We start from the raw sequence: 12,691 nt of genomic DNA, 5'->3' as shown, positions 1-12,691 counted from the left end.
GAGCCAGGCTCTTTCCAGTGATGCCCTGTGACAAGACAAGAGGCAATGGGCACAAACTGAAACACAGGAGGTTCCCGCTGAACATCAGGAAATGCTTTTTGATTGTAAGGGTGACTGAGCCCTGGCACAGGTGGCCCAAAGAGGTTGTGGAGTCTCCATCCTTGGAGATACTCAAAAGTCGCCTGGACATGGTCCTGGGCAGCCTCCTCTAGGTCACCCTGCCTGAGTAGGGGGGGTTGGACCAGATGAGTTCCCGAAGTCCCTATCAACCTCAACCATTCTGCCGTCCTGTAAAGCTATATTCTCAGTTCCAAACACTCTCTGAAAACCAAATTGGAAATAATGTGAGGACAGTGAATGCTTTGGGAATGAAGCAGTTAAGACTGCAGACAGTACATAGAAATAAACCTGGCACAATGTATGTAAACATTCCACTGACTGTTCTACATGTGGTGGAAAAAGATTTAAATCTGCAGTACCCTATCCTAGTTAAACTGTGACTCGAGCAGGAGCAGGTAGTATAAAACCAATTGAAGACTGTAATATGTATCTTTAAACTGATGTAGCATTAATAACTCTTGCTCTGTTTGGACTTGTTGTTCTATTCAAACCTTTCTGAAAGATAAGCTGCTCCAAAGTTTAGCCTCCTTTTAGTAAAATAACGTTGTCATGGTATTCCCTGTGAACCTTTCCTCAGGCAAAGTTCAACATAATTGATGGGCCCACTAAAAATTGAAAAGCAAAAGGCTAAGGTATAAATGGATCACTTTTAGTCAGTGTAAGAATTAAGCAGACACCAAAACTAAAAAAAAAAAAAACCACCCTAAAAAGAAAAAAAAGCATCACGAGAACCTTTCATATACTAGCTACATGGTGGTTCTAGATTCAATTTATAGCAGTATCACTGATTACACCACCACAGCTAATTTAACTATCAACACATATTAAAAAGCTAGGTGAAAACAATATTCTGAAATTATACAGTGTCACCACTGGATACTCATTACGGTACTGAGATACCGCTTTAAAAATAGTCCAGACTGGGGGTAGGGTGGGGAACAACAAACCACAAACCAAACAAAAAACAAACCCCAGTATATTCAATTTAATGATTAAGATTTAAAAATCTCCCTCTTATATAAACTTTCTTGTTTATGCAAACTATATATAAAACATGATTGATTTTGTTTTTCCTCTCTGTTCAGTAGTTAAAGGTTAGCTGAACAAATATCTGCAATATTGCCACCAATATTTCTGCTACAGCAAAAATAATAATTTTTTGATACCACTAGTGTTTTTTGTTACAAATGTACAAGTTGATTGAAGTGCTGAGATACTGGCACAATACAAACTGAAAGTATATTAAGGCTAATATCTCTTCTTTATTGTAACAAAAGCAAAAATAATCAAAAACATTTGTGTGTCGTCCCCCCCAAACAATATTGTCTTATTTCTTAATTGTGATTTGAAGTGCCAGGAAAGCCACATCTGAGAGAAACACATTTCTTCTGGCTTGCCTGTGGCCCGTATCCTCTATTGTCGTTACGGATTTGAGTCTTCCCTTAGGCTCTCGTGACATACATTTTAAAAGGCAAGAAAGAAAAAACTTCTTGAAGTAGGGAATTCACACTGTTTCAATTAAAATGAATAGGTAATATCTAAAAATTATTATTTCTTATTATGGATGTGACTCAAATTCTCTTCTGCTAGTTTTAGTTTCTCATTTGGTGTAATCTTCCGTGTAGAATATTTCACATGTCTGCCCAGAGAGGTTACAGAACCTCAGACTGCATACACTGGCTTGCATAAAGTAAGGTGAAGTCATACTGTATATTAAATGATTTGGATATTTATTGCATGGATTATCACACGGAAATTTTGGACAAAATTCTTATTTTCTTCATAAGGTAAATACAAACTTTTGACTATACACATTCATTCACGGTGGCCTGTTAGAAATACTTTAATCTCTGATAAAGAGTTTTACACTTGACAACAAAGAAAACAGTTGAGAGCATTCCATGCATATTAGTTTTCATGTTTCAGGATGATACATGGGCTTTTTTCTTAATCAATCATGAAATAAAGATATCCCTTCTTTATAGACATAAACATTTTAACCTTTTTCATGTGAACTTTGAAAGGAAGCCTTAAGAAGGCATTACATCAAGGGAGTCAGTCTTTTGGGGAACAGAAATGCTGCAAACTTTATACTGCAGTAACGCTTTGAATCTCAAAGAGATCCATGATACTGACAACCAATTTAAAACTAATTTATCTGTAAAACATAGTAATAACCTGCATGTGCAAAAGTACAGTCAATGGAGCTGCTTTTTGCCATATGAGGGCTACTTATATGTTTGGATTTTTAAGGATAAAAGGATAAAATTACCTGGTTAGCTCTTAAAATTTTTGAACTAAAGGAAGTGTTGAGGAAAATATTTTGGGATCTCTTCAAGCAGTAGACAGATTCAACACAAGGTTGTGGTAATATTAAGACACTATCAATAAGCAATTTTATTTTTGAAAATGTCTAATAATGTTACTTTTGCTTTTATTTAAATTCATATTTTAACAATGAAATACAATTTCATGTTTGTATTTATTCCCTATCCTTTCCTCCCCTTCCCCCCCTGAGTGTTTTCAGTAACTGATTCCTGCACCCCTAATTAAGTTTTGCAGTATCTAGAAACACACACCATCATTTCTGGGCAGTCTGAAGAGCTTCAGTTCAAGGAGTCAAACACTATTTTTTTAAAACAGCCTTTTTTCTGTTGCTTTTTTTTTTTTTTTTTTAAAATGCAGCATTATTTGTACCCCTATAGAAAGCATTTATTTTTTTTTTTCCCAAAGGATAGGAGTCTTTTTGAGTAAGCAGTTGTTGCAGTTGTTACAAAAGGTTTCATGAAAATGCATGTTTTGTACTACCGAAGTGTGGTGTTCCATCAAATTCTGTCACATACTTGCCTTATAAAAAACATTGTGACAACATCTGTCACAAATGATGCAAGCACCTCTCAGTATTCCTTTTGTCAGTAAAAGTAACAAGTTCCTTGATTTAGTATGCAGCTTTCAATTGGATGTCAATCTATATGACAACAATTTACATTTCCACTGTACTGCTATTGGCATGTAACCAAATTTTGGCAGCTTGTTCTCTGATATAAAGAAGAAGATATTGCCAGCAGCTCCAACTTTTACAGTCTCATGAAAATCACCTCTGCTAATTTTGTAAGATCTACAAATTGATTTAACAGGCATAAATTGCTATCCTATCCAAGGAGAACTCTGAAGAAAAAAGTGTAAAAAATTGTACACAGATACAGAGTGATCTCTTAAGAATATCAAAGAGCCAATGGAATGTAGTTTAAAAAAAAAAAATCAGAACAGGTTTGCAGAAGCTTTGAAATATATTAAAGTTCAGTTATTAGCTAATTTAGCAGCATTACAGTATTCATGCAAAAATTTCCAAGTCTACCCTTATCCTCAGAAAAAATCTGCAGAATTAAAACCAGTTGTTCGAAGCTAGAGAAGGCAACCTCTTCACTGCCGCTTTGTTTTTGATGAAGTAAGCCCTCAAATCACTGCAAGCACCTTCTGTTCTTTCATCAGAAATGTTAAAATATCTTGCCTCATACTACTTTGTGAAACACTTGTCAAGCTTTCTCATGAAAACACATATAATGCTTACTTTTCAGGTCAAACTAACCTCTATTGCTCTTCCAGCTATTAGTTTGACCTTAGGAAAAATTGCCTTCAGGAACTTCAGTGTCATCCGACCACTGATCTATTGTTGAAGGAAATGTCAGTAATGCAAACCTCTACCTGCGTATTTCCATCACTGCGTTCCCTGCTACTCCACACTGATACAAGCAAAGACAGCGGTCTGATATTTCAGTGACAAGCTTCATATAAACAGCAAGACTAAAGGATTTTCTAGCTGGAGTAGAAGAGAAGGTTTTCATTTGCCATCTTTTCCTCATTTTAGCCTTCTATCATTTAAGAAACGAGTCTGTCTGTCTTTCATCCTCTCATGCCCCAGAGTAGAAACGTTAGAAGCAATTACGAGCTTTGTTCCTCATTCCCTGTGGCCTCCACTCTGCTCACGGTCTGCGATCGCACTTTCTCACACTCTTTGGTTGGCTCTTTCTCTGTAGAGCAGACCTAACTCTGGGGCAGCTCCAGAAATATTAGGAAGGATGTCAAAGAGCTACTGCATTTCTCAGTAGGATATGAGCATTGCTCCTTTCAGGAGGAAAAGCCAGCTTGCTTTGGTCTTTCAAAAAGACAAGTGAACAAAGAACAGCACGCAGGTCAAGAGGACTGTGTGCAGAAAGACCTATCCCTTTCTATTATTCTAGCAAATTAAAGATATTTTCACTTAATGTAGTTGTCAATAGACCTAATTACTATATAAAAGGAAACAGAAAAGAAATTACTGCTATTTGCAAGCCCATGCTATCTGGGTAGTCAGATATTATTCAGGTTACTGTTACAAAAAGAAGGGAGAGAGACAGCGTGGGTTTAAAGCATGGAAAAAATGTGTGACGTAAAACTAGAAACTGAGGTAGAAAGACTGAAAAAAAGCATCAACTATCATTTTGTTATGGATACTTTTTTGCTAGGAACTTAATGAGAATCCCTTTTTCCCTACCTTCCAGAATGAACTAAGTTCAAATTCTTGATTCTGTCTGTGTTTTAAAAATGATGTAGTTGTGTTGTTGCCAGATTTCTTGACAACTACTAACATTGTATTCCGCAGTGTGTACTGAATATAGTCCTAGAGAAAAATAAACATTAATTTAATTCCTTCCTGAGCCATGTTACATGAGCCATGTGAAAAAGACCGACTACAACTATGACTTAGTTTTGTGCTCTCACCAAGTATGTTATCAATAATAGTCTGATGAATTCTACAGTATGCTATCATTTACATTTCATGAGATTTAATCAAAATGAATCATGTATATCCTGCTGCTACTAACTATTGATCACAAAATTAAATGAAAGAAAACAAGCTGCCAAGCCTGCTCCTCAGAAGAAAATACCAGATCGTATTTTAAAACTGGAACAGGTGAACGTGGTCCTTTGAAAGACTGATGATAGTATTAAACTTATTTAAATCATAAATCTTGACAGCTGCACTTTCAACAATTTGTTATACAATAGAAAAAGTAGACCTAGATTCCATATTGTCTTTAATAACAGCAAAGCATCCAACTCCTGTTTTCACTTTCTGATTTATATTTCATCGTAGGTATAAGAAAAATTCTCAGAGTGACGTTTATTTAATTGAGCCCTGAAAAATCAAAGAAAAAGTCTGCGTTTCCTTTGTAAACTGCACTGTCACACCTGTTTATTACAGATACTTTCAAAGAGTAACCTACTGTGAGATCCCTGAAATAGGATGTTAAATATAAAATTGTAACCTTCTTTCTTTTGATTTAAATAGGGTTTTGTGGTTTAGGTATATTTCGCATGTATTTTTCACCTGTCAGATAATCCAGAAACAAATCCTCACATCAAGATATGCTATGAAGATCAAGATAGAAATTCTGAGAATCATAGAGATTTGCATTTATAAACTTGCTTATTATGTTTTTATTCACGCAGCTCTGAAGGCATAGTGTCAGCTTTTTATCTAGACTCTTTTCATTACTTCTCCCTGTTGGTGTTGCAGCACATGCTGTGAATGACCTCCAGAGATTCCTGAAGCTATATGCAGAGAGAAAATTGAAACTGAAAGCTTTATTAGACAAGTTTGTCTTCAGCTTGTGTCTGATGTCAGCTGTATTGAAAAATAGAACTGCTTGTGAAACTGGGTCCTGACCTTGAAAAATCTCCAATCAAATGGTAACAGATTCAGTTTTGTGCCATATTGCTATTTGTTAGATGTGGCACATGTGTTAGAAGCGAAAAAGCTTCTTAATGAAAATCGGATGGAATAATCAGGCAACTTCTTTCCTGAACACAATGAGGAAACTAGCTATGTGGCAACGTACACATAATAGGGCCAACTCGGGCTGGCATCTGTGAACCTCTTTACTACAGAAACCTGTAATGCAAAATGACTCAAAACTAAGAAAACTAAAATTATTTATATAAACTATTATTTATTCCTGCATCCAAAAGCAACCAAAAGAAAAGGAAGGACAACAGTTTATTCCTTTACTATTTCACGTTATACGAGAGTGAGCAGCCTTAGTTAGGCCAGCTGACTTAAGGAAGAGCCTACTCTTACTGCTCTCCACTGATTCAAGAACTCAAGGCGGTGTCCATGATACTTCCCTACTGCATTGTTCCCTGTTCATTTTCTCTCTTGCGTTTTGTTTCAGTAAAACCTTTCATAGAGTTAAACTGAATTATATCTAATATTAAAAATAGACATTTCCTTTAGATTCTACATGCACAAGTATCAGAAACTATACAATTCTGGACATGGACATTATTGGAAATAATACTTCTCTCTATTACAGCTCTCATGCTAGCGATCTTTACTGGTGTCCTAAAACTAATGTTAGCTAAAACGGACTACTGGCAGTAGCATTGCCTTCTAATTCAGTGTAGAACCACTTGTCACAAAGGATGCAGGCTGTGGCTTTTTAGCTGTTCAACTCTGTGGAGAACAGTTCTGCAAAATTAAGTATCTACCATGTCCCCCACACAAGCATTTTAATAGCTGATAGCACAGTTCTTTTAAATGGCGAATGTTATGCGCAATGTATTTTTAAATATCAACACATGTTTGCACTAGTCTTGAAAACACTGTAGACGCACACGTTCCTAGATTGTTCAGTCTTCCCCAAGGAATCATGTTGAGTATTCTTGGTCTCAATTACACTATGCCAGCTGCTATAAACAATACAGACACTCTAATATCTGATTTGTACATTTGTTTTTAATTTACCCTCTGAATACATATATTGTTATCTTTTCAGGTGCACATAATGAAATGCACAAAGATTTTTAAGACTAGCATTTGGAAATTCTGAGAAACACAGTTCTGAACTACTGCATATGTGTTCACTCAAGCGCTGTGCATAATATATAAACAATGACTGCTTCAGAGCACATTAACTATGAAATACTACAAAAAAGAAAATAGTATCTTTTGTGCATTTTTGCCCAAAGCTAGTTGTTGTCATTTTGTTTCTTACATTTTTGTCATTGTCTCTTGAATATCTCTTAAAAACAAATGGTTTGTTTGTTTTTAAAAAGGCAGCGGAGCATTACATGATCCAGCTCTGAAATTCATGGAATGAATATATTTCAACAGTTATAGTTTCAAAACCAAAGAATCCTTCATCTCCATTGAAAATACTAAACCAAGTATCATATCAGAGACTTAACAGGGCAGTCTTCATAATGCAGGATACTGCTATGCCCAATCCGGACATTCCTCTATTTTAGGACTAACCAATACAGAATAATAGATCACTCAACTATGCATTTAATCTGAAAATAAAATCCCAGATGCGTAAAATAGAGACACTAGCATTACAGGGGCACTTTCAGCTTCTGAGGTCCCTGGATTTTAGTTTCAAACCCCATTTTATTTCATCAAGGTATGTATTTTCACATACCTGCTTTTATTTGCTGCTAATTTTCCTCAAAAAGCTACAGTCTCAGGAACTGTATACTTTTAGTAGCACCAGCACGTGTTTCTTATATTACATTCCAAGTAGTGCATACGTATTTCAGCTGTATTAAGCCACAGCAGCACATGTACTCAGAGAGTAACAATAGTGTTTTTTTCACAGACAGTTTTGTAAGATCTTATAAGCCTAGATCAAAGCAGCATGCTTAGTCCAGGTGGGGACTTGTTTCAGGGAAAAATAAGAGGCAAACTGAACTTTCCCAAACAGAAGGAGACATACCTTAGAATGCATTCTTTCGACTAAATAATCAAAGGACAAGTAAATGAAAATCTGTTGTCACTAGTTTCCCCAGACTCACAAACATCATTCTTTCAATTCAAACCCCAAAACTCAAGGTTTTATAAACTCTGGAGGTGACTGCTGTGAATCTTTTTTCTACACCCCAGCTGATACAGGCTAATAAGCGATGAGTTTTGTTTCGGTTAAATCAGCTGGGGAAGTTACTGCAGCTCACAATCCTCATGTTCCAACTTGCTTCTAGTGCACTCGGCTTGATGTACCACTCCTCTCCCGTTCTCCCTTATTCATTCTAAATCCTGAAAAACCTTCTTCCCCTGTACATGGAAGCCCAGTCTCTGTGCCCGCAGTCTCTGACTCTTATTCCCAATGCAAATTACACTGAAAGCACAGAACAGCTTTCATTGTTTGCATTCAAAGATACCTAAAGCTGCTGGCTAGTGTTACAAGTTCTGGTGATACAGTATTAGCTTTCTTCAAATTCTTTGATTAAATATACAGCAACTAACAATGCATATAGAACCTTTCAGCCAAATGAACCTCTAACTCTGCTACAATTTGCAAAACAAAAACAATTCTTTTTTTTCTTTATCTTTTTTAGACCTGTAACAAACAATGCTCCGAAATAAGACTGATGACTTGTAAAGTTTAAAGGGACAAATTCTACTTAATTTCTGAAGTAATTTCACCATTGTAATTGACACTAACTCTCAATCTATTGGGGTTTTTTTCTTAATTTCACAGTTATACATTTTTCTGTTTCACTTGAGTAGGCATTTTAGACAAAAAGAGAAAAACTTGTGTAAAAATTCGGGGGAAGAAATGAACTTGATTGTACACAAAGTACTGTTCACTGAGTAAGTTAAACAAACTGCAAGAGTACCAATATAATGTACCGCTCACAGTTTTATTTGCTGTACATGCAAAATGTAAAATTAATTGACAAGTATTTTCCATTGTATTCATTCGCAGTTTATTTTTAAATTTTCACTAGCTTCAAGTATAGCACGACTGAAAATAAATGCATATTCTTTTTAAGAAATTGTATTTTCAAGTATAGCTCTAAATGAAAGTGGCCAAAATTTTTCACCCCACAAAGTAGTCACATGGATTTACAAAGCACTATATAACTTTACCTAACTTATTAATCAATACAGTGATAGCACTTCGGTACAAAAGAAGTCACGTGAATGCTAACAATACTGTTACAATCTGCCCCTCCTGTAACAGCACATTCCAAAACTGCATTTCTCTCTGCTTAAAATGTTTCCAAACTGCTGGCTAAGCAATGCATCAAGATATTTGGATAGAGACATTCACACAATTTCATGCTATCATGTCAAGTACAGATAGCAAGTGTGATTTCCTTCCTGAATCATCTTGTCTTGGAAGTCAATCTTTGCTAAGGTTTTAGACATACCCTTCAGCTAAGTACATTTTCTGAGCTGGAAAAGTAGTTCTTGTTCATTATGCCTGAGGACACACTGGACTGGTGGGATAGTAAGGACTTTTTTTTTAGTGCTGCTTCTGCCAAAGAAACTATAATATACAGACCTAGAAATAATTATGAACAGGGTCCTTTACCTCTGTAACTGCCACCAGATGGTATATTTAGTAAGGCCCTCTGGCTGAGTGCTTGTAGCCAGACTAGACCAAATGATACCTGACAGAGCAGTAGAGGTTAGCCAATTACATCTTCATTCCCTGGTCTCAAATATGGATGTCAATATTATTAAATTCTGATGTCCACAAAAGTCCCTGTAGAATCAGGAAGTGAATAATTATCAACAGGAGATACTACCATTGCTTCACGGAGTCTTTCCAAAATAACTTTTTGCATCTTTCTTTAAAAATGACCTTTAATGAGATTGTTTAGATTTTGGGAGACTTGGTTAAAGCTAGCTCTCACATAGCCAGTTTGAGTCTCTATGCACATCAATGCAGGGTCATGAGAATCAGCAGCACAGAAAAAAGTAAGTCCATAAAAATGTCTTTAAGCGGTTAAAATAACTACAGAACTAACAGCATATCATAACAAACCCCATGACATTCAAGCTTCCCCCCCCCCCCTTTATTTTTTTTTAAGTAAATACAAAAATACTTTAGTAACACATACCACTTTCTATCTTCGCAGAAACCTGCTGTCTCAGCCTGGAGAAGAGAAGGCTCAGGGGGATCATATCCATATGTATAAATATCTGATTGGTGGAGTAAAGAAGACAGAGCCAGACTCTCTTCAGTGATGCCCAGTGACAGATAAGAGGCATCATGCAAACAATTGAAATACTAGAAATTCTATTTAAACAGAGGAAGAATTTTTTTTTACTTTGAGAGTGGTTCAACACTGGAACAGGTTGCCCAGTGAGGTTATGGAGTCTCCATTCTTGAAGATATTAAAAACCTGACTGGACATGGTCCTGAGCAACCTGCACTAATTCACTGTGCTTTGAGCAAGAGGAATTGAGGTCTCACCAGGTCCCTTCTGAATTCTACAGTTCTATGGTGATACATCTATAATGATGAGATTGCAGTAGATTGACTCAAATAAAGAAAAATTATGATTTAGTGTTACAAGCACAGGTTCAGATTTTAAGTTCTCTTGGCAATAGGAAGGAAATCAATCTTAATTCCTGCTTAATCCTTTATAGAACACCAGAGCTTTAATTTTCTGCATGTATAATTCCATCTGCTGAGTCTCAGAAATGTTAGTAGTCAGATTCTACATCCTGACGTAAAATAAGGGAGGAATTTTGCAATTCTTCAGCTCAAGAGGAGTTAATATAGGAATCTATTGCACTACTACTCTGCATTCTCTCTCTTGTTCCATTATTACCCTTTCCTTTGTAACAGCAAATACACAACTCGCCAACACTCCCTCCCGCTGGAATCTGACATAACCTGCTGACATGCAAAACTGACACAGCAAGTTTAGTGACCCAGCACAGCAAAAAATGATTACGCGTCTCCTTCAGTTCCCCCATGTCATTACATGAATTTCTATAGCATGCCCTAGAACAAAATCCTGTAAAGCAAGGATACTGCTGTATGACAGGTTTTAAAAAACTACTAGTAGTATTTAACCCTTTTCAGAAAAGTGAAATGATTGCCACTGGAACCACAGCAGTTCTAAATGACTAAAACTAAATGATAGTTCCTATCTAGTAAGATTCAACATGTCATAAGCAAGACACCGGCTTTGCTTGAATTGATATATGCTATTCTGACAGAAGTTGGACTGTCTTCTGGTACTGAATATTCTAGATTCTGTCTATATGGTCCAACTATTTACTTCTCTGTAAAAAGATTTTTCTGCTTTGCTGTCCTAGAGAGTCACTAGTGGAAGGTAGAGAATTCTACAGTTTCAGCTTTTCTTGTTTGCTACCCATTAAAACATGTTAAAAGCAAGAGGGATCAACATCCTACAAGTAATTGAATCCCAGGTGACTACTGTGGCTCTATCATAGCCTGAGTCACAGGGAATCGGATGGCGGGGGAGGCCAGCAGAATTTCTTTCTACTCCCACATCTGATGAGGAGCTTTCCAAAATGTAGGGGTGAGTAACATTCTTCACCCAAGCAACTGAGATAGCTCAATATCAAGAATCTTACAGACTTCAGAAACTCACATTTAACCTGGTGCTTCCATTAGGTATTTCTTTTCCACCCGTGTTTCAAAGGGTGCTACATTTCAAAGGAAAGCAGTGGGAAATAAAATTATTTTATCAAGCAGATAAAAATGAGTTTGTAATCCTTGTAGGGAACCAGCAGGTGCAAAGAGATGTGAGAAGAATCAAATATAAATATTGTCCAAATAATTTAAATTAAATGGAGATCAAGTCTCTTGTCATGGATTCATGAACTCAAAAGACACCCAGAGATGTATATCACAGACTTAATGCTTAATTGCAGATTTACTCCTACCATGTTGTCATATAACCTTTTCTACAAATACACAAGCTCTGTCTTGAAACAGCCTCAGTTCATTGCCCTATCATAAAAAGTAATTTCAGAATTTAATTCTGTGACCAATTTACATCCACTTGACCTGTAACATTATTATCTTTTAATTTAAATAATTCTTCTCCCTTCATAGCATTTCCTCCATGAATATACGTAGAAAGTCAGAATCTCGTCTCTTCGTAAAATAAAGAAACAAGACTTTGAAACAGTAATAAAAAAAAGCATGCTGCAATCTTTTCATCAAATCCATAATCTAATCTGTCTTCTGGGACGCATTACACAAAATAGCAAGGAAACGATAAACCGAGTTGAACGTCACACCAGCACACCTCACGTTTACAAGCTAAAGCTGAAATTTGTAAGGATGAAGAATGAAGTTAGACATTCTCCAGCCATTTTCATTTTAGCTGTGTGATTTGTAATTAATTTCAAAAGATGTATATACTGAAGCACTTACAGACACCTGAAGAGACAAGGCCAAATGCTTCTAATGCTGGCTTTTCCTTTAGTTGTTGAATTAAGTGGTTTATTACCTTCCAGTCAGCATTCAAGTCTTCTAACTTTTTCTGGAATAGAACATAAAAATATATTGCATTTATAATATATAAATTAATGTAAATAAATGTAAAACAAGTTAACTTTTTTTTCCCTCCATCTGATGGACCACCGGAATTAAAAAAAAAACAAACAAACAGAAAGGTAGAAACAGCAATTAATTTTCACAAATGGGAGAGAGGGATAAGTAAAATCCTTCCCCGATGGGCTGCAGAAGAGCTTCATGGTGTCAGGGTCCTGAAAGCATCTTTCCTCCTCAAAGTTTGGCTGCTGAAGCTCAGA

General features: G+C 36.2%; 1 protein-coding gene across 7 annotated transcripts in view; it reads right to left on the bottom strand.

Annotated features, from left to right (window-relative positions):
• Positions 1 to 12,691, bottom strand: part of DMD (dystrophin) — a 1,313,294-nt gene that overhangs the window by 352,701 nt on the left and 947,902 nt on the right. For all 7 annotated transcript variants that reach the window (XM_054840966.1, XM_054843533.1, XM_054803063.1 and 4 more), the window contains one exon: positions 12,312 to 12,420. In XM_054840966.1, coding sequence (XP_054696941.1) covers positions 12,312 to 12,420 — 109 coding nt within the window. The remainder of the gene's footprint in view (positions 1 to 12,311; positions 12,421 to 12,691) is intronic.

The sequence above is a fragment of the Grus americana genome, chromosome 1 (genome assembly GCF_028858705.1).
Source record: "Grus americana isolate bGruAme1 chromosome 1, bGruAme1.mat, whole genome shotgun sequence".
NCBI lineage: Eukaryota > Metazoa > Chordata > Aves > Gruiformes > Gruidae > Grus > Grus americana.
Note: the sequence above shows the minus strand (reverse complement) of the source record. Positions and strands in the feature narration are given on the sequence as shown.